Source organism: Setaria viridis, chromosome 5 (genome assembly GCF_005286985.2).
Source record: "Setaria viridis chromosome 5, Setaria_viridis_v4.0, whole genome shotgun sequence".
In the NCBI taxonomy this organism is placed as follows: Eukaryota; Viridiplantae; Streptophyta; class Magnoliopsida; order Poales; family Poaceae; genus Setaria; species Setaria viridis.
In genome coordinates this window covers 35,134,880-35,156,641 of record NC_048267.2, presented here as the reverse complement: position 1 = coordinate 35,156,641, position 21,762 = coordinate 35,134,880, and the positions used below count along the sequence as shown (strand labels likewise).

The 21,762-nt window shown below is 49.3% G+C and overlaps 2 protein-coding genes and 1 long non-coding RNA gene across 4 annotated transcripts; 1 reads left to right on the top strand and 2 right to left on the bottom strand.

The window, feature by feature from the left end:
- Positions 1 to 2,513: 2,513 nt before the first annotated feature.
- Positions 2,514 to 4,774, bottom strand: LOC117858993 (uncharacterized). The gene has a single exon (XM_034742155.2). It carries the CDS (start codon positions 4,075 to 4,077, stop codon positions 2,608 to 2,610), a length of 1,470 nt encoding a protein of 489 aa, XP_034598046.1. The 5' UTR covers positions 4,078 to 4,774; the 3' UTR covers positions 2,514 to 2,607.
- Positions 4,775 to 5,585: 811 nt separating this feature from the next.
- Positions 5,586 to 9,433, bottom strand: LOC117858994 (protein VTE6, chloroplastic). Its single transcript, XM_034742157.2, has 5 exons — positions 8,984 to 9,433; positions 7,478 to 7,731; positions 7,231 to 7,354; positions 6,654 to 6,758; positions 5,586 to 5,865 (listed from the first exon to the last, which is right to left on the bottom strand). Exons 1-5 carry the CDS (start codon positions 9,371 to 9,373, stop codon positions 5,773 to 5,775), a joined length of 966 nt encoding a protein of 321 aa, XP_034598048.1. The 5' UTR covers positions 9,374 to 9,433; the 3' UTR covers positions 5,586 to 5,772.
- Positions 9,434 to 9,579: 146 nt separating this feature from the next.
- LOC117855656 (uncharacterized) lies at positions 9,580 to 11,296 on the top strand. Of its 2 annotated transcripts, none has more exons than XR_004640535.2 (2): positions 9,580 to 10,875; positions 11,060 to 11,296. It is a non-coding gene; the product is annotated as an uncharacterized lncRNA (long non-coding RNA). The 2 variants fall into 2 exon arrangements; XR_004640534.2 differs by having other exon boundaries at positions 11,052 to 11,296.
- The last annotated feature ends 10,466 nt before the right edge of the window (positions 11,297 to 21,762 follow it).

The window sequence follows — 21,762 nt, the reverse complement described above, 5'->3', positions numbered from 1 at the left end:
GCGGTGTTTTTTACTCTAGCTTGTCCAATTGGAAAAATATTCGGCAAAACGGCTTCTCCTGTTTATTTAAAATGTGCAACAATATGAAATGTCCATACTACCCTTAGCTTTTTTTCTTTATTTTTCCTCTTTTCTTCCTATATTTCTTTTCCTTCTTTTTTCCCCTTTCCTTCCTCTTTTATTTTTCTTCCCACTGTTCTTTATCCATTCACTTCGTCTCCACGCCAACGCTGCTGCCGTCCTCCACGCCAGCGCCGTCGTCCGCTCCAGGCAACCTCCCTCGCGCCGCCGGTGCCGTCCAGCCCCACCGCGCCCGTGCCCATGCCCTCCGGCACCCACACCGATCTCCCCGCTGCCGGCGCCCTCAGGCCTCGTTTCCTCCCCACGCCGGTGGCGCCCCACGCGCATCTGCTCCCCCGTTGCTGCCGAGGCCTTCCGCTAGCCGTCACCCCAACCTCCTCTGCCTCTGCCTCCGCCGCCCACTGCCGACTACCTCTGCCCTCACCTCTTGCTGCTGGCCCTCTCACTTCTGCAGGCCCCACCAAGGATAAGAGTGGCAAAAGATCAGGAGGAGTCAATTTTTTTGCTCTCCCTACCTCAAATGGCTCTATATTTTAAGGAGCTTCAACAGTGAAGCTATTTTCAAGTGAGGTGTTTGGCACGGCTTCTTAAGAAGCTAATGGAGAAGTTTATGGAGAAGCCGTGGCAAAGGAGGCTAAAATTCTATCACACCTGTGGCTCAAGTTAGCTCCCGGAGCTAACATTTAAACAATATTTCCCTGCAGGACAGCAGCACATGATGTATAAAAGCTGGGTGAGGAATAATTTATTCCATGTGTGGACCCGCAGCAAGGTGCTGCACTTTGCTAAACGTTAGAGCACAATGGAATATGACATGTCATATGATAGCTCCTCTCCTCGTGCTATACGTTAAAGTTGCCCTAAGGGGACTAGCCCCTTCTACTCACATAATCAGATGCATGCAGTGCATGGAGATGGAATCAAGGAGGGAGAAGAGAGGGAAATTAAGGGGAAGATCTCACTACAAAACTTAACATTTTCCCCAACAGTAAGTGGCAAACGGTTATAGTTTTTTTAGTTCACTAGTTACAAGAAAACGTGGGTAATGAGTTTGTGGGGGATTACTTTGTTGGCAATTGCAAAAATTGTACCTAAAGATAGAAAACACTGTGGGCCATTTAGAAAAATATACTAATGGTACTAACACTGTAGGTCACTTGCTAAAAACTGTAGGTAAAGATATAAATTCTTGTAGTATCTCCTGCTTTGTGAGTCTGGCTACACCGTAGCTATCAAGTGCTGCAGATTAAGAAGAACGTACATTGTGAGACAGGGCTGACGTACGACTCGAAATAGCACGGGGGTTGCTATTGCTACCGTTAGACTTCGATGCCCGTCAAGGCTCCGTTTAGGGTTACCCGAAAAAAAAAGTTGTACAGCTATAATTAGTGTTCGATTTTTTGAACGGTTAAGATTAATTGGATACTATTAGTAGTATCGGTAGTATGAAGGTATCATAGTAAAAGAACACAAATGACATCATTAAGATTTTATTTTTGACACTAACATAAAGTTATACTATATACTACTAAGTAGCAGTATTATGTACCGTAAAAGAGTAAAAAAATAATAAAAAGAAGGTCCGTTTAGGGTTGCCGGGTTCACCTATCGGTAGTATAAGGGTATCATGGTAAAAGAATACAAATGACATCACTAAGATTTTATTTTTGACACTAACATAAAGTTATACTATATACTACTAAGTAGCAGTATTGTGTACCGTAAAAGAGTAAAAAAATAATAAAAAAGAAGGTTCCGTTTAGGTTGCCGGGGTTCATCTCCCGAGCCCCGACCGCTATAGTAGTACGAGTAGAAGAAAAGGTCTTGGTTAGGCCTTGTTTAGTTGTCAAAATTGGAAGTGCCAAAATTACTGTGTCGGCACTGTAGCATACTGTAGCTTTTCGTTTGTATTTGTGAATTATTGTCCAAACATTGACTAATTAGGCTCAAAAGATTCGTCTCGCAAAGTACAACAAAACTGTGCAATTAGTTTTTAATTTCATCTATATTTAATACTCCATGCATGTACCGCAAGTTTGATGTGATGGGAAATCTTCTTTTTGAATAGTGCCAAAATTGAAAGTTGGGGGTGAAGTAAACGAAGGCTTAGTCGGTTGTGGAAGGGCAGTCCAATGGACCGGGTGGCAGGGAGCCAGGAACTAGCGGTAGGAAGACCAGGGTGGGGGCAATGGGCAGTGCGCGGGCGCCGCCGGCCATCGATGTTGGAGAATGGAGGCAAAGATGAAGAAGGCAACATCGATTTGGGCCGCTGTTGGTCGTGACCAGCCTCGTCGGTTTGAAGCCATTAGTGTTCTCTCGCTTAGGTAAATGGTATTCAGGATTCAGGAGTGTTGTGTGCAGGTGCACGTGTACCCACGTCCTGAAAAGTGCTCCGCGCTCAAAGCATCAAACAAAACAGTCCGCAAGCTCACTGGTACTGCGAGCTATTGCTAAGCTCCGATCATCTGACAATCAAACATTGCAACGCACGAATACGTACAGAGGAGGTACGAGCACAAAGCCCAATCAATACGGCGCGTGCTCGTTCAAGGCAAAAAAGCAGGACAAAGCCACACACGCAGGCCCAAGCAGCCCCAGCAGGAGGCTGTCCTGGGAGGAACCCCTCGTCGTCATCAAGCTACCGGAGCTACTACGCGCCGACGACGGGATGTCACCGTCGCCGCCGCCGCGGCAGGCGCCAACGCCGACCCCTACCCCGACGCCCCGCACCTTGCTCCGGTCGTCCAGGCACAGCCCGGAGTTGCCGCTCAGGTCGAGGTTCCCGCCGAGACGCCTCAGGAACGCGCCGTCGAACGGCACGGCCCCGCCCAGCGCGTTGTTGCTCAGGTTGAGGTGGTACATCCTCCCCAGCCGGCTCAGCGCCGCCGGGATCGGTCCGGTCAGGTTGTTGTCCTGCAGCGAGAGCGTCGTCAGGCTCGACAGCTGGCCGAACGCCTCCGGTATCGGGCCCGAGTAGCCGGAGCCGGCTAGCCGGAGCTCCTGGAGACGGGGGAGGCCGCCGAGCTCGGAGGGCAGCGGCCCGCCCATCGGGTTGTTGTCCATGATCAGGTACTGGAGGTTCCGCAGCCCGGAGATGCCAGGAGGGAAACGGCCAGCCAGGCCATTGTTACTGAGCGCCAGGAAGGTGAGCGAGGTCAGGTTGGCGACGGTGTCCGGGACGCCGCCGGTGAGGTTGTTGGAGCTGAGGTCCAGCTTCTGCAGCTGCCGCAGCTCGCCGATCCGTCTCGGGATGGCGCCGGACAGCGAGTTGTAGCTCAGGTCCAGGCCGACCAAGCTCTTCAGCTGCCCAATCTGACTCGGCACCGGCCCGGAGAGGGAGTTGTAGCTGAGGTCAAGGCGCACGAGCGAGGTGAGGTCCCCGATGCCCGGCGGGATCCCGCCACGGACCAGGGCGTTCTGGGAGATGGTGAGCACCTGGAGGGACCGGAGGGTGGCCAGAGCCGGCGGCACCGTGCCGGACAGCGCCGGGTTCGCCCGGATGCTGAGCTGCTGCAGGCCGGAGGCCGAGAGGTTGGCGGGCGCCGGCAGGGCGAGCGCCGTGGTGGCGGCCGGGTTGGTGAAGCAGTCGACGAAGAAGAGGGACTGGAGGTGGGGCAGGGAGAACACCTCGGGAGGGAAGGCCGCCGTGTCCTTGCACGTCGGGTTGGGCTCCACGCCGAAGTCCAGCCGGGTGACGTGCATGCGCGCCGCGGCGCCCGCGTTGGCGTCGCCACCGCCCGCGCCGGCCGGCTTGCACTCAAGCCCCGGCCACGGAGCGCCGCACGGGTCGGGGCTCTCGACGCGCCAGTCCCGGTCGGAGGACACGGCCTCCATGACGCGGAACAGCGTCTCCCTCTCGGCTGTGTCCATGGCCGCCGCCGCCGCCGCCGGGGACACGGCCATTGGGAGCAGGGACAGCAGCAGGGCAACGGAGGCTGGCACCATGGTGCGCGCGCGTGCGGCTGTGGGGTTTGGGACTTCGGGGAGTCTCGCCATGAATCATGAAGGCCCTTGCGGTATAAAACGGGTAGCTCGTGACTAGGGAGGGCAACTCGATTGACGGGACGAGAGGGAGGGGCCAGGGCCTCGCGTCGCGTTCGGGTCGCGCGAACACAGCCGACGTTACACAGTCATGTTCATCAACATGAGCAACCGGAAGTCCGCCAGGCACCGGGCCGTCCGGGCGATCTTCCCGCTGGCCATGGGGAAATGGTATGTCTGTGCAGTAGGGGCAGCGGCTCACCGATGCACAGTGCAGATACTAATGCGCGCGTCATGATTTCCACGAGGAAACCGCACACATGACACCATGTCACCATCGGTCCTTGCTACAGTGTAACGAGGCTAGTACGTAGTTTGACTGGTCCGGCAGGTGGTTACGTTTCCGCCCGTGGCAGGGATCGTTTTCGGACGGATCGGCTATTATGGCCTACACTGGAGATCAGATCAGCCGCATGCAAGTGCAAAAGAGAGGGGGCCCATTACCTGAAGCACCCCATTATTTCACAACCCAAGCGTGTAACCTGCATCGCCTGCATGGCAGCATTGTCATCTCTGCAAGATGTCATTCACAGCTTTGGAAAAGGTCGTTTTTCCGTAGCGGTAAGTGCGCGCTTGTCTCCAAGATGCTTTTCGCTCAGCAGCCGCTCTTAAACCCATCTCTGCATGAAGCAGGCTACAGAAGAAAAACATAAATAAAGTATCAGAAGTCAGTAACAGGTAAGTAGCGATCATACAAACAAGAACAACCACCATTTCCACCCAAAAATACAAGAGCTCCTGAAGTTCCTCACTGGTATCTAACCACAACTCCAGAAGCACCGGCAATGCACCGTCATGGGCAAAGATAACATGAATACACGTAAAGCAAAGGGAGTATAATGAATGGCGCACGAACCAGTCAGGATTCAGGAGGGAACAAATGCGAGCTCAGAGTCTCACGGCGTGGCAGTGGCACTGGCACGAACTCATAATCGTAGACGAATCATGCATCCCCGCAAGGCCCCCCAAGCGAAGTCCCCAACCCAGGTGTGGGTCGAGACTACACATCCCAGCCGATGTGACCAAAGCTGTCTGACTCAAATATTAGTGGATGCCGATGGCAAGGGAGCAGGCAAGCAGCAGGCTGAGATGACCGATCTATACAAGATTCTCCATAAAAGCAAGAAGCACCATGTGATGCTTGGCAGGACGATGGAGCTGCCTGCAACTGCGTCACCTCGCGACGCACCATGTCCCATCATTAAATAGAATGTCTTCAAATAAAGAGAACCACTGTTTACTGTTTGGAGATTGTAGCGCTAGTAATCAACACATCTTAAGAGTACTCTCGGCAGCATTGGCAACACACCGACTGGGTGACAGGCTCTGAGTTCTCGCCTCCTCAGCAAACGATCGCCAGTGGGGCAAGTTTCACATCATAAACGATTCAAAGCTGACTTAAACACTAAGTTAACAGCTAACTTAAAACACCATGTTAGTGGCACAGGTAGAAAAACTCAGTGTACCTGAAGGAAAGACACTTTTGCATTTTCACAGTAGGCATAACTACTAACAAAGAATAGAACCTAGAGAAAGTTGGAATGGCCCAAATGTGAATCTACGGTTACATTTCAGATGGGCAAAATATAGTAGCTACTACTAAAGTATAAGTTACAAAAGCAGCGCACAGATGAAGTCAAATGGAAAAAATCAAGAGCTCCAACTCACGACCAACTGCTGGATTAGAACAGCCAATATGGCACCAATGGAGATATTCATTACATTGACAATATCGTTATTCAGCTGCATAGAACAATATTCACCATTAGTTTCAAGAGAAAATTTTCCATGAACCATACAGAGCTAAGCATGATACATTGAGAATAAGAAACAGTGAGGTCAGGATAATGGTCTGTGGTTTTTGCAACACAAAATTTCATCCAAAAGAAAAACCCAAATGATGTCACGTGTTCTTGATCATTGTGAACAGAATCCTAGGTAGCTGCTAGGAGATATAATAGGAAAAACAATGTTAACAACTGCAAATTGTGCTCTGCCTATATATGATATATCCTATAATTAGTTTGCACGCCTAAAAACAGAGATCAAGAAAGCCATGGGAGCTAATGTCTTCTTTGTCAATTAGGTGCAGGCATGCAGCACTTTTACTAAACATCCGAAAGTTGTACAAATACCAGCAGAGGAAATTATATAATGGCCTTTGCATTATGCCACATCAATATTGGATTATACAAAAGATCTAGGATTATATAATAGGTTGCATTAAGCCACATGCTGAGAATGCCCTTAACTCATTTATGCTGAAATTGACCTAGGATTAAAGAATAAAGAAGAAAATAAGATGGTTATCCAGAGGGTAGCAGATGCAATTATGGCATGCTTAAATGATTTCCCTCTTTTGATTTTTTTAATAGATCAGCAACAGGTCATCGATGATGCAAACAGCATACAGTTAGCGCTGAGAAAAAAAACAGGAAACATGCAAAATGAAGAAATGGATTAACTGGAAAATTTAAACAAGCTTTGTAGATAAAGAATAAGTATTTTGTCAGGTAAAAGCGCAAACTCACCCATTCAAAACCTTCCTTATCTTGTAATGTCGCCCCAATATAACTCTCACCATAATTTGCAATCTGGGACGCAAGAAGGCATACTGCAACTTGTGATATATTCACCTGCAACATAATGCAGGATGCTATCTTCAGCAATGACACCTCACTCCTTTTCTTTTTAGAGCGTACAAAAATTGGGAAAAGTCAAACTTCATAAATTTTGAGCAACAATTAGTCAAATTCAATGCACATTTTGATGCCAAATCTTGTATTATAGATACTTTTAAAATCCTAATACATCCTATAAAAATGAATTGACGGAGTATCAATTATTACAGTCCAGTGTAAGAAGTATAAAATTCACAAATAACTGTAGCTTCCGTGTAGAAATTGAAATTTTTGAATGCGATGTGCAAGGTACAGCTCAGGAAAAAAAAACTCGATTATGTGATTTCGTAGTCTTTGACCCAGATTGACTATTGAACTACAGAAATATTGGCATACTAAAGAAAAGAAATATGAGAGCGAGCTCGATCCTTGTTAAACAATTGAGGATGCTTCTGATGATACCGAAATTCAAACAAAAAACATGTACCTGCCCAAGAAGATAACCAACACTTGCAAGAAACACAGATCCTAGAATTCCAGCAAGTGTACCCTCAATACTGATTGCACCTTCTGTACCTCTAGGAACAACCTTAAATGTTGTCACCAGGTATCTATTCTACAAAAGAACCAAGATTGAGCACTCAGTACTGGGCATCTACTGTGACTCCATTTTGACTTACATTCTACAAAAGAATGTAAAGTATACAGGAGGAAATCTTGAAAACTAAACTTACGTCGTTCTTCCAAAAGCCTTCCCTATTTCACTGGAAACTGTATCACTTAGTTTAGTACAGAAACTGGCAACAAAGCCAAGTCTCCAGAGCTCAGAGAATGTTGCACCACCTACATGATATATTGAAAGTAGAGCACAAACACAACCGGCAGCGCTAGAACCAATAACACTTCCAGGCCCTCTCCTTCCTCCTCTTTTCTCAGCCACTCCTTGAGCTTCCTTCTGTTTTATCTTCAGCTTAGTTACTGCTGTACCCTGCTTATCAAATGAAAAATTAACATTGACAGGTAGCCTAGAAGGATTGAAACAATGGATAAAGCATCAGAAAAGGCAAATTAGCTGGCTTTGTCAGCTAGGCAAGCAATCTAAGTCATGCAAAATGATAGCATGGTGTCAAAAACCATAGACTGCACACATAATCGAATTAAGATGAGGTGCTAAATATGTACAAACTACATCCCTATCCATACAAAACTTGCCAATTTTAATTCAATGTTGAAAACCAGGAGGAAAAGCCTCCACTCATCCAGTCTTTAATGTTGGTAAATCATGGCTTCTATACCTTAAGCATTGCAAAATTAAAATCTACAGTTTAAGTGCTACTGAGGTACATGAACTTGATTTTCAAACTGTATAAACTAAGTTACAGAGGTTTTTCTTCAATAGTTCTAGGGAGCAAAATGTACCCCAGTCCATTTGCATTGCAGCAGGACATAAGGTTTTAGTACAGCACTATTCAAGTCCAACACATTAAGCTGCATCAGTATACAGCTATACGCTTGAAACAGCCACGTCGAGTCCTATCAAGGATAAGAAGTACCAAGCTACAGAGGGTTTTGCCCAAAAGAATCTAGAAAACAGGCACAGATTATACAATTATCTGCGCATGGGGACTAAGTAACAGAGTTTTCCTGTTGCCTTGATTTCTTAATTGGTGACTGTCCTTTATTAACAAAAGCAGGAGCAGCTTACAGATAGGGCCAATAATAGTATTCATTTTCCCTATTATCTTCCAAGCAACGTTAAATTATTGTGGCTACTAGAAAGCACTCACCTCTAATACCCACTCACATAGGTAGAGAGGTTAAGGACATAAAGTTGCCATCATTATGGATTCATGTCAATTCAGTTAGAATTTATGGATGTGGAAACTTGAAAGTAGTTGTACTTGGTGGAACATCCCTGCACAAAGATGGTTCAATTCAGTGATTCACACTTAATATTCATGTCAGATCCTGGGAAGATCAGACAAGCGAAACAGCCTGACAATTCATTACTAATCGTAGCAGCAGTCGATACCGAGTCCATCAATCCAAAAACAGTGAGTCGTAGCTAGGTACAATCTAGCCCCTTCAGACTGCAAACATGATCTGCAGCAACTACTCAGCAGCCACGGAATGACAACATCACCGACATCAGGGGAATGTATCATACCACACAGCAACCAATCCAATTCACAGTAAACTAGTCCATTCCGGCCAATGCAGAACGGGTCGGATCGACTCACCACGACAAAGTAGGCGACGACGAGGAGGAACCCCGGGGGACCAAACGCGCGCCACGTCAGGGTGCCGAGGAGGTATGAGGCAGCGACGCCCGAGGCGGAGAGGCCGGAGAGGAGCACCGGCGATCCGGCGACGAATACGGCGAGGTTGCTGGCCGCGGCGGACCGCCACGTCGGCGGCGACGCCAGGAAGGCGTCCGCGAGCGCGTCCCGAATTCCCGACGCAGCCCCCGCGGCAATGTCCGGGAGCGCTCGCGGCGGGGGCGGGGGACGGTTGCGCGGAACCCTAGGCCCGCGGGGGCACAGAGGGAGGGCTCTGGACGCGGGGCGGGAGGCGAGGAGACCAGGCGAAGAGGAGAGGGGGGCGTGGAGCGGGAGGAGCGAGCACGCCATTGGACTATTGGAGTGGCCGAGAGGCGAGCGTGATGCTGTGGAGTTGTCGAAGTCTGAAGTCGGGAAGCAGCCAAGCAGGACTGCGAGAGGCGTAGAAGTCAGAACTGTGAACTCACATCTGGGGCATGGGCCTTTCCTTTTTCTGTTTGGATGGATCGCCTTTGTGTTGCCACTTTGAGCCCATCTTTGGTAGCCCAATTTAGCCCATGAGAAAGCACACGCGCGCACGTGTTAAGCCGTCCCCTAACCCTACCGCTGCGGCCTGCGGGCAGCAGGCGGCACAACCGTGAGCCGCCGCCTCCAGCCATGGCGGCTCCTTTCTCCTCTCTAGTCTTCGGAGGTGCCGTGATTCATCTTTTCCCCTTAATCCTACGTATTTTTGTTTCCCCAGAAGGGGTGCTTATTGCTTCTTGCTGCCAAGTGATGTTGGGAATATTGCGCAAGGGCTTTGAGCAATTCGTGGCTTGTGTTTGCCTGATGCGATGAGATCACAACGTATGTACTCTCCCTTCTGATGGCAGCAGCTGTTCTTCAGCCCTGGATCTGCATCCCTTTTTCCCTCTGCTTTTCTTTTCAGAAATGGTGGGGGGTTTTTCTTGCCCTGTGGTTTTGTGTGTGGTCATATGCAAGAATGCAAAGTACTTTGCGCCGTTCAGTTCTGTTTGGGTTTTTTGCCCCCTTGGGAATAGGGAGTAAAAGGTTTCTGTACATACATAATTTCCCTAATTCATTTGCCAAGTGATGTGGGATTATTGCGCAAGGGCTATGAGCAGTTCATGGGCACTTGTGGCCCAACGCGGTGATATGAACTACATGACATCCCTTCTGATGGCAATTTGGGTCGGAAACCAATTTGGTACATAATCGCTGTCCTATGTTGGGTTTGTAAGTTACTTGATTTATGCCAGAGATCAGATCAGCAGATGCACCAATAGCCGTTTGAATGACAGATTGGAATGTGCAATGCAAGTGAGCTGAATGCCTGAATCCAACAAGCTCCTAAAGCTTTAGGCTATTCTTTTCCTGGCCATAATAATATGACTTCGAGAAATTCAGAAACGTCTAGACAATCTTGATAAACACAGTTAACATTCCTTACTGGAATCAGTCGTGGACAGATGTACCTGTAACATGATCGTCCATTTCATTCATGGTCGGTGGATTCTGATTCAAAATTTCTGAAAGCTTTGCCAACTCAAGCCTTCCTGGTTCCTTGGACCTACTGCCTGACGTCGTAGAATATCATGTTAACTGCGATGGCCTTTGCAGTGCGTGCAACCAATGAAATGCGCGCCGTTTTGCATGCAGAATTATCAGTAGTGACAGAAAGCTTTAGAAAGTTTACAATGAGAGCTGTATACGTAATGCACGTTTGGATTAGAAAAATTGCAAGATTGAATTGCTCTAGCACTTACCATTGAGTGAAGAAACGAGATCAGAAAAAACTGTAGGAAGGACTACTTGGATGGAGCGCAGAGAAAACACAGGAACTTTTCTACGAGGTTAGACCTAACCTCATAAAATCTTCTAAGATTCATATGGAGCAAAGCAATTTCATAAAAGCTTCATAGGAATCTGATAAGTCGATTTCCTCTGTTTCAAAGTAGTACTCTTTTAGGAACATTATTATCTGAGGAAGATACTCCTAAATTTCCACTGATAATCTACATTTTCAAAGTGTTACAGAACTAATGGATGATCTCATCCATCCTCACGATGGCGGTTACCACAACCGGTGTCAGCACGGGAGGACACGACGGTTTCCATCACGTCCATCGGAGGCACCTCCACATCTTGTATAAATGGATACTATCAGTTTGAATAAAGTTTGATTGTTCCCTCTCAATTGTCTCTCGTTTACATTCACACATTCACGCTCAAACACGTTAGCAGCACTGCTCCGAGAGAAAAAAGAAAGAAAAAGTTAAAGATCGACAGGAAGAACGAGAAGGCATTGGCCTCCGACGATTGAAGATAACAATGCCTACCATTGATGCTATTGTCGCCTCTGTCATGCATCTTCCTCGCTATCTTCACGCTCGCCGCCTGCAGTTCCTCCTCCGTCGCTTGGTGCGCCGTTCCCTAGCCTTCAACCAGGGTACGATGCCCGTTGGAGCGCGTCGTGGTCTCCTCGCCTGGAACGCCATGGCCGCTACTTCGGCTGGCCCCCTCGTCGCCCGCCGCTGCCGCTGTCGTGGTGCGTGCATGAATGTTGGTGGTCGCCGTCCCTTCAACTACCGCGCGGATGGAGCGAAGCTGAACGTCAGCGTTGGACCAAGTGCGCCACAGCTGACCGTCGACCCACCACGTCGCATCTCGGTGCAGAACGTGCACTTCTGTGTCGTCCATGGATGGACCGCAATCGTGCCTTTGCACCCGGCGGAGTGCTTCGCGCCCCTGGACTTGGACTCGCCGCCGGCTCCAATGCGGGCCGCCATCGCCAACACGTCGCCGGAGGAAGAGCCCATGAGATCGAGATGGAGCCACCTCCATGGGCTCTTTCCCCCGTTGCAGGACGCCGGTGCCGCCGCTTACCTACCCTGATGCCGCCGGGACCTAGCTCCGCGAGCACCATCACGGCACGCCGCTTGCAGCCGGCCGCCTCCTTCCCCAGCCCGAGCGCCGCCCGCCTCCACGCCTCCGCTGCAGCTGCTCGCTGGCCTGGACTCATCCCCACCAGCCACTGCCACCTCCCCAACGGCATGGGTGGCCGCGCCGCTTCCTCCTCTAACGAGGGGGGCTGAGAAGCTCCTGGATCTGCAGCGGGCGGCCAGATGGTGGTGGGGCGGCGGCAGTTGCGGCGGCGCTGCCGGTCACCGTGGATGGGCGCTGGAGCGGTTAGGGTTCCCTAACCGCTCATCCCTTTATACTGCGACGGCGGCGGTGGTTTTGGATCAGACCGGGCCAAGCCGTTTCGGCGGCCCAGCCTTGTCTGCCCCACCAGCCCACTTGCCAGCCACTCCTCCCGGATGGGCCTCTGCAGGCTGCAAGTTGGTGTGGGCCGATTCCGAAGTTGCTTCGGCCCGTACCAATAGTTATCATTATCTTTTATTTTCAGCAGAATTTTATATTCTAGTCCCTATGTTAGTTAGTAATTCTGTTTCAACAGTTCATCAGTGTTATGTGTCTATGTACTTTACTGTTTAGACCCCTGATGTTGTAGGTAATTGTACATACGTGTCTGTCCTTTATGCAATTCAGACTATGTTTTATGAATTACCGTCCATGTTTTAGTATTTATGCCTTCGTATTTTTCTAAGACATACTCTACTTACTTGCTTTGTTTTAAATTGCAATTTTCTTTCAAATATTGCATTTTAACTTAGCACATCCTTTAATTAAGTTGCACTTAATTATATTGGATCTCAGGCAAAACAAATTACATACTTTTCTTGGGATTGGAGCATAGGGTGATGGAGACCTTGGCACCGGCTACGCTAAGTTCTTTTATAGAATTTAGTTGCCCAGAGACAGGCAGCAAGTTTCTTGCCCATCGCTAAGAGATCTACATCTTTCAGATAATTGCTTATACATGCTCTCCCAAATAAACATAGGAGGCTATTTGAGTTTGATTTTGATAATTAGTCAGGTATAGGGTAGTGGAGACCTAGGCATTGGCTGCGGTATGTTTCTTTTTGAACGTATTAGTCCAGAGACCATGCTTTTAGGCAGCAAGCTACTTGCCCACTACTAGGAGATCTACTCCATTAATTTGGAGATTATCTATAATGTGCTTACTAATTCTCAAAATATTAACTCTAATGTAAGGTCTTCTATCTATACTTCCTAATATCATATGTGATTTCTTATTTTGCTTTTGAGCTTACAACATCGCCATTGTGATTCTTAATTTACCTCCATAAATTAATTTATAACTGCAGGGACATGGCAAATAAAGAGTTCGATGAACTCGCCCTTGATGGGCACAACTACCCAACTTGGGCTTCGGATATCGAAATTAACTTTGCTTCTCGTGGGATTGTTGAGGCTATACAAGAGCCTGTAGATGGGGCTCCCCCAGTTACAGACAAGAAGAAATTTTTTGCTCTTTTTCTTCTTAAGCTCTACATCCATAAAGATCTCAAACAAGAGTATCTAATGGAAAGATGGCCACTTGCTTTATGGAAGGCTCTTAAAGAGCGTTATGAATAGGAGAAGGAACTCATTTGGCCTTCAGCCAATCATGAGTGGAATCACCTTCATCTGCAAGACTTCAAAACTGTTGCAGACTACAATCATGTTGTTCATAGCATTTGCTCCAAGTTGAAGTTTTGCGAGAAAGAGTCAACGAATGCAAAAAAGATAGAGAAAACTCTATCTACTATGCTTCAGGAGGACAGGATATTGCACCAGCAATACCGCTCAAGCAACTTCTAGCAATATTCTCAGCTTACTCATACATTGTCTCAGGCAGAAAAATATCATGAGCTTCTTTTAAAGAATGCTCATCAACGCCCTCAAGGTTTTGCTCCTTTGCTTGAGGTGCACTACATTGTTAATAATAATGCTGATAATAAGAAGGAATTCAAGGGGAATAACTTCTCCAAGAATTCGGCTGGTAAACGCAAATTCAACAATAGGTGCAAATTCCATAAGAGAGGAAAAGGAAAGGGAAAGGCACCACCACCTCGAGGCAATAGCCGTAAGCTTTGCAACAGATGTGGTAGCAACAATCATGTTGCTAAAGAGTGTCGTTGCCCACCACATCTAGTTCTTCTATATCAAAAATCCCTCAAGAAACCAAAGTCTGACAAGCCAAGATATGAAGCTCACCTCAATCTTTCTGAGGCTACACCGAAGGTTGGAAGTTCTCGACAAGCTCCTACTGAACCGCATAAAAACCTTACTCTTCCTCAAGAGAACCCCGCTGCAACTGTTGGCACGCTCAGTCTTCCAGAAGAAGATCCTATGGATGGCATGCTCATCGAGTACTTCTTGAAGGATCCACTTGGAGATTTAGAGTAATCCCAGTGTTCTGATCCACTTGAAGGATTGATCTACTATCAATCATATTATCTCGAGTCAGCTGTTGATGTTCTATATTTGTCATGTGTCAATGTTGTAATAAGTAGAGATGTATAAACTCATTGTATGAGTTGTACGAAACTCCTCAATAATTCCAGTTGTAATAATTGGTAGCTAGTTGAGATGTACGAACTCATGTACTTTGAGTCATACAAACTCTTATGTATTGTAATGTTATACTATGTATGTGATATTCAATAATTGTATGTATATCTATATGTTGAATAAAGAATTCTTAATTAGAATTTTTTTGTTTCACTATAGATGTCTCATGATGTCAACTCAACTGAGGAGGAATTATGCCTTGTGGACAGTTGTACCACAAACTCTATACTTAGGGAGCTCAAATATTTTTAGACTCTCAAGAAGAGAGATGGAAAAGTTTTGACCATTGCTGGATGCGATGCAGTAATTGTTGGGTCTGGACGAGCCACTATTACACTCCCCATGTGTACACAAATTATAATTCAGGATGCACTCCTGTATCCTGATTCAACTCGTACCCTACTAAGTTTTAGAGATATCCATTACAATGGATGTCGGATTTAGTAGCCCGACAGTCCACGAGGAGGTTACCCAAGTGGTTGATTTGTAGGCGGAGGGGATTGCGAAACCAAGAACTCGAAGGTGATCATGAGAACAAAAAGGACACGGGGACTTTAGACAGGTTTAGGCCTCTGGAGAGTAATACCCTACGTCCTATATGCTGGTGGCTTGTATTGCTTTGCGCTGGTGCATGGTTTACAGATTGGATTGGATTGTTGGGTTGCCCTCGGGAGGCTCCGTTAGCCACCTTATATAGGTTGACGACCTAGGATTACAAGTTGGTTTGAATCTAATCTACTTGGTAGTTACAAGGAAGGTAATCTGAGTCGGACTACAATACATGTCTCGCAATATCTAAGCTGATTTGAATCGCCTAGCCTCCTTGACGTGTACTTCAAGTATCCTCATATCCTTGGCCCGCACGCCCTGGTCGAGCAGGCCCACTTGTCAGGACCGGCCAGTATCCTAGTCAGTGGGGACCTATGGGGTACCCATATCCCTCAAGCCCTAAGCGCTGTGTAGGCGAACAGGAACTTGAGGTCATCATAGCGAAGCTTGGAATGTAGTCGGCTGAAGCTGCAATGGCGTCATGGTGACGAAGAGGCTGCACAGTGCTCAAAAAAGAAGAAAATCCGAGTGAACGCAGAGCCATACATGCAAAGCGAAGTCGAGTGCCGAGTTGATGGATGTCGGGCATCTAGAAGCTCGAAGCGAAGGACATGGAGGGAATCGCAACACGCACTCCATAGGAGCAGCCCCCGAGCATTGAAGCGATTAGTATAATCGATCCTATGGTCAAAGAAGAAAAAATAGATCCCAAAAGCAAATCCTAGTGCCTGAACATAAGGATAGGCGAAGCCACGGAGGCACGCAACCCTGAAATATGCAGCCAGCCCCTAAGGACGAGGACTGGCAGAGCCACGGAGGCACGCCGACCTGAAGCAAGACTGGCGAAGCCACGGAGTCACGCCGACATGAAATAGGCACCCAGCCCTTGAGGATGAGGACTCGTGGAGCCGCAGAGGCACGCCATTGAAAACATAACGAAAAACCCGCGGACTCCATCCGGTGCGCGCACCGTGACAACGGAAAACCCGTAGATTCTATTGCTAGGGTTACGTCCTTCAAAAACCCAAGGGGCGTAGATCCATTTTCATTTCCATCTGTTACACTCACGTCGTAGCCACCACAGTCCACAGAGCACATCACCACCGCGCCCACGAACCCTAGGCTGCACCGCTGCGATTCCCAATCTGCTCGCACGCACTTCGCTGCCACCGCGCCGCCGTATGCGCATCAAGACTCTTGCGAGTATTAGATCCAAATCGCAATGCCCAGAAATCAAAGAAATGGCGCAAGCGAACATTCCAAATCCATGCTTGGTTTGGATGAAGTCTGTGATAACAGAGGAGCGTATCTAGGTGCTCGTCGACCGGGGCCTCCTTTGGCCCAAGGCGCTGCTGGACTGGAAGCCGGCCGCCGGGCAAGACTTGCCCACGGAGGACAAGACGGAGACAGTCGTCTTCGCATCGTTCTTTGAACACAGATTCCGGATCCCGTGTGGAGACTTCTTCTGGGGTCTTCTTCACTACTACAAGATTGAAGTGGTACATCTAAATCCAAACTCAATCTTGGATATTGCGGTTTTCATTCACCTGTGTGAGGCATATTTGGGAATCCCCCCATACTTCGATCTCTGGAAGTATCTGTACCAATTGAAAATCATGTCGACCAAGGGAAAACAACAGTGAGTGATTGGGGGTTGTGGTTGTGACAACCGACCCCAAATCTCATGAGTTAATCTTAATCTGAGTCCCCATCCCCCTACCTCAGCTCCCCGAGTTGAAATGCTCAACCTCCAGTCCCGTCCCGACCCCTGAGATCCGACCCCTCTCCGTTGGCTCCCCAATCCCGACCCCGCCGACCCCAACTCACCCGCCGGATCCTTCTAAGTCTTCCCGCAACGCCTCTCTCTCAATCTGAGCAGTGGACTAACCGAGACTGACCGGTGGACCCACAAAATCTTTCTCCCAGATCTCCCGTGGCAGACGCACTCGAGTAGCCTGCCCGCCTCAGAGCTTCTCCGCCACGTGGCTCAACTTCTCTGACACCCGCCGCTCCGCCTCGTCGCCAACCACGACCGGATGGATTCTCGCGCCCCTTTCCCCAATCGCAGCGGAAGCTCCTCTGCTACTCTTTCTGCAGTACCTCGCCGCCCGCGCCCATCATCACCCCGCCAGACCCCCGGCTGCAAAGCCCAACGCCTCCCGTCTTTTCCGCCGCATCTCCACCGTGGCTCCGCCCCAGATGCGCTACGCGACAATTCCCCCTCCGCCAACCCAGACCCCGGTCGCGACAGCTCCTTTTTCCGCCCTGTCAGAGCCGCGCCCCTGACAGTCTGTTGGTTCGCGCTCGCCTGCATGACCGCAACCCGCCTGTCTTCTCACCTGTGCGTCCTCGCTTCTAGCGCCGTTCCCGCGGTCACTTCCATCAGATCCACCGCACGACGACGCCCGCCTCCGCCAAATCTCAACCACCGGCAAAACCGCGCCTGCGCTGCCCCGTCTCTGGTGCCTAATGACCGCTGGTGCCATCCCCCAGGTCCTGCTCCGCCGCACCGCTGTTCAATCTCCGCCCCGGTAGAGCACTCGATCGCTCCTTCCCGGCCTTCGCACCGCTCCAACCTTCTCTCTTCCGCGCAGCTATAAAAGGGAATGCCAGAGCTCCGTCGAAGCCCCCTTCGCCATCGTTGCCCTTCCGCCTTGCTCTCTGTTTCGTTCTCAAAGCGCTACATCTTAAGTCCCTGAGGAACTCTCCTCTCCGCTCCATGCCCGCCCTTCCAATCCACCCAGTCACTTGCTCCTCCGTGCTGCGCGAGAGCTTGCTTGTGGTCCACAAGAAGCACCGCCGCCGGCGGAACCCCGCCGGACCTCGCCGCTGTCCAAAGCCTTAGTCCTTCCACAAAAGTATGCTTCTTCCCGACCCCAAGCTTCACCTGTAAGACGAAGGTAAGCTGCCGACCCTTTTTCCACCTCATCCGACCCCTTCTATCCGCCCGACGCCCGTTCCGTCTCGCCCGACCTTGTCTGTTTAGCCGACCCTTTCTCCGCCTCGCCCGAGGGCTCGGTTGAATCCTTTTCCTAGACCCGAGGCTATATGTGTAAAGATTTGGGGACTTCTCTGCGTTAAGTCTGAGGACCCCCAGCATATCTATTCCTCTAGTCTAAGGGTCAGATCATAAGTTTCCTTCCATCCGACCCTTTTACCTCGTTCTTCTCCAACCCAAGCGAACTTCCCCACCTTTTTCCGTAGCTCTGCTACAAAGTTTCTGAGCTAGAACTTGCAAGTGTTGCTGTTGAAATAACCGTCTAAATGCTAACTCTTGCATTGCATTTCGTGTAGCGTTGCATTTCGCCGACGGTGTCTACGAGTTGTACCCGGTGCCAGAAGACGAAGCTGTAGCAGAACTCCCGCCTCCAGAAGCCGAAGTCGTCCAAGTAGAAGAGCAGTTTCCCTCCTCCTTGTTCGAAGGCAAGCCCCGGAGCATGAACCCCAGTTTCCCAAACTTGCGCATGCCTTCTGTTCCTTGTTTGTGCATTTACGTATAGGAGTTGCTTGAAACCGTAGATGCATGACTTAGTTCCCTGATATGAACACTAGCTGTTGGACCGAGTAGTTGGCATGCTTAAATAGGAAGCGGCAAAAGCCGAGTGATTTCCTGTCACTCGCGAGTTGTAAGGAGTTGGCTATTTCCTTTTTGTTACAACTATAAGGACGATGGACGGGGTAGGGTTTTGGTTAACTCTTTGGTGGTCGGCTGATCGCCCCGTCTGTCTATGAAACTTGCTAAGGCCCGACAGTGGTGGTGTTCGTGATCAAGTGTTTGAAAGTACTAACCTCATACTTATTATGGGATGAGGAAGCCGAGTACCGGACTGAACCTAGACGTGAGCGGTCGCCCCATTGTCCTTGGAACGGAGTTCCCCTGCGGCCGCACGTGGTGGCAAGTGTGGTCACAGAACGGCAGAGGCCGGATCTGTGGAACATTGCACCAAAGGAAATGGGCCCGACACGGGTTAGGGGATTGATGGGGAAGGCCGACACAGGAAGCGACCCTCGGTGGTGCGCGGATGTCGTGAGGTTAGGTTCACCGTGCATGGTTAAAGAACTTGAATCGATTCATCTGCCTCTCACAGTTTGAGACTGCTTGATCGCTATGCTACCCTGAGTAATAAAGGAATCTGATGATGACATGGTCTTGATGATGATATATATACCTTTTGGTTGGTTCTATGTTTGCTTAGAGTAAGTGCTCACTTAGACGGGTTAATGAACCTAGAATCTGAGCTAAAACTTGAAAATCAGGATCTACTTAGTGCTTCTTGGCAAATAAACCCCTCAGCCAAAGAGCCTTGCATGTCTAGAAGTGGTGGAGTAGTTACTCCCTGCCGGTTAAGTCTTGTTGAGCTTAGTAGCTCAGTCTTGTTGTGCCTTTTCTTTTTCAGGTGAAGTTGCTGCTTCCGAGCCTTTTTCTGTTGGCACTTGGCCACCCCAGCTCCCTTCGGGTTGGACGGTCGAGTGAGATCCCTCCTCGAACGGCGAGGAGAGGAATCACTGACGTCTTGGCTGGCCTCACCAAGGACGTCCGACCCCGATGAAGTAGCTTCCGCTCGTTTTGCCTTCTGTTGTTTTCTTCTAAATCTTGTAAAACTCTGATGCTTGTTTTATGGCCGAACTAAATGGTTAAGTTGGTTAAATCAGTGGACTTGTTGTATTCTCTGAAACCACTCACCTTCGTGTGAGTTTGCTAACTCGGTCCTGTTCAAGTGGTTAAATCGGATGAAATCCGACGGCACTTCGTGTTAACTTGGCTAAGGCATGAGTGTCGCATATTAGGCGACTTAATCATGTTTAATCAAGCTAATCCGAAGTGGATCCGCCACAGTGGTTTTTCTCTACGGCCGAAAAAAGTCCAGGAGTACTTCGACCTCCAGTTAAAGGAATCCAACAAGGGTTGGCACAAGGAGTGGTTCACAGTCGCCAATCAGTAGCCCGAGCTCTCATCGCGTACTAGATACAAGCTAGTGACCATGCCCGAGTGGTCGAACCAGCCAACCTCAGAGGAGCAGGTGCAGGTGAAGCAGTTGCTGGAGACGGTCGCCGACTTGAAGGCGCAGGTGAAGCATCAATTTCTATCAGAGGCTGACTCAGCCGATCAAGAACCAAGTCCATCCATCATTTGAGTACACAAGGCCATAGGACCCGACCCGGGAGGTCCAGCGAAAGGTGTCCAAGGAGGAAATCGTCAACCAGGTGTCTAAGTTTTTTGGGGGTGTTATCACAAACAAGAGCTGCCCCAAGACTTATTCTTTGAAGAGGTGGCCGACCAACCCAGTATAATCTTCAACGGCATTGATTTGGCATACTTTTTGTGATGTTGTGTTGGTGCTGACTATGCTTGTGGATAGACCAGGATGATAAATTTGAATTCTTTTGCCTGGCACCACTTCCTAGAGGTGTCGAGCAGCAGCGTCCCAAGGTTCGCCCAACTGACGAGCCCGACCAGCCGCCTGCCGGCCTTGAGTGGGAGTCTGACTCCTCCATCGAGTCGGACGAGAGCATGCCAGAAGAAGTCGGCCAGGCCGCAGATGCTGCACCGGTTGGACGTCGAACACAACAGGCCGTGTCGAAGCAGCCCGCCTCCAAGTCGTACAAGCCAAGCTTTAAGAGGAAGAAGAAGGGGAACGAGAAGGAGAAAGCTACCCCGAGCGCAACCTCCGCGGCCAAGTCGTCCAGCGAGGCAGACGAGGAGTCCGACACGTTGAGCCCACCCGTGAAGAATAAAAAGTCCGAGCTTCTTGAGACGACCACGGCCGACGTGGAGCGTGTCAAGGAGGTGTTGAAGGCAAAGATCCATGGGGATTCTAGTGGAGATGCGTCGGCACCACCACCGCCATTGCACCCCAAGTTCTGAGTAAAGAAGAAGAGCACCATGTAAGTGCGTTCTGCTTATACTGTATATCAAGTGGTTGTTGTTGCTACCTCTCTTACTTAGATTGCTTGTCGCACTGACAATGTAGGATTGTCGTGCTGGATGAGAAGTCCGGTGCGCAACTGACTGGTTGCTCAACCTAGAGCGAGGGGGCGAGCGACGGGACCGTCGATTAGTCGCCGTCTCCGGAGGCTGGGGCGAATGAGGATGCTCGTGCCGGCAAAGCTGTACCAACTCCGATGTTGCAATAAGGCGTAGCCGGCTCCGAGGCTATGGAAGCTGCTACGGGTGACTCCGGGATCGGGCAAGTGTCCGGTAGGAAGCCGGAGTCGAGCCTCAGCTGGAGGAGTTGCCCAGGGATGATCCGTTGCCAAGATGTTCTCCGGGGACCGAGGAAATGATGCTGATACCGAGGATTTCTCCGGGCCTGATCTTGCTGGGGACGTGGCGCAGGATAAGAAGGATCTTGCCACACTGTTGCAGTCATCCTCAGAGATTTCTAAGTTGCTATTTGTAAGTGTGCCGACCAACCTGAAGAACTTATATCTAAAATCCAGTTGCTTTGTAGAGCTCTGATTGTTGGAATGTAAGTAGAATTTGGCCGAGCGCTATCGCTTGGAGGCAGAGCAACTCAAGGCCGACCTCAAGAAGGCCAAATAGGACGCCGTGCGGAAAGACCTAGATCATTCCCTGAAGGAAGAAGTTCTTACTTTGCACTTGAGAGGTATGTTGTGCCGACCTGTTGACTCAGTCCGTCCTTGAAATTTGGTGCTGATATATACTTTGTCTCAATGAGCAGACGCCGAGGTCAGGGAGCAAAGGCTCA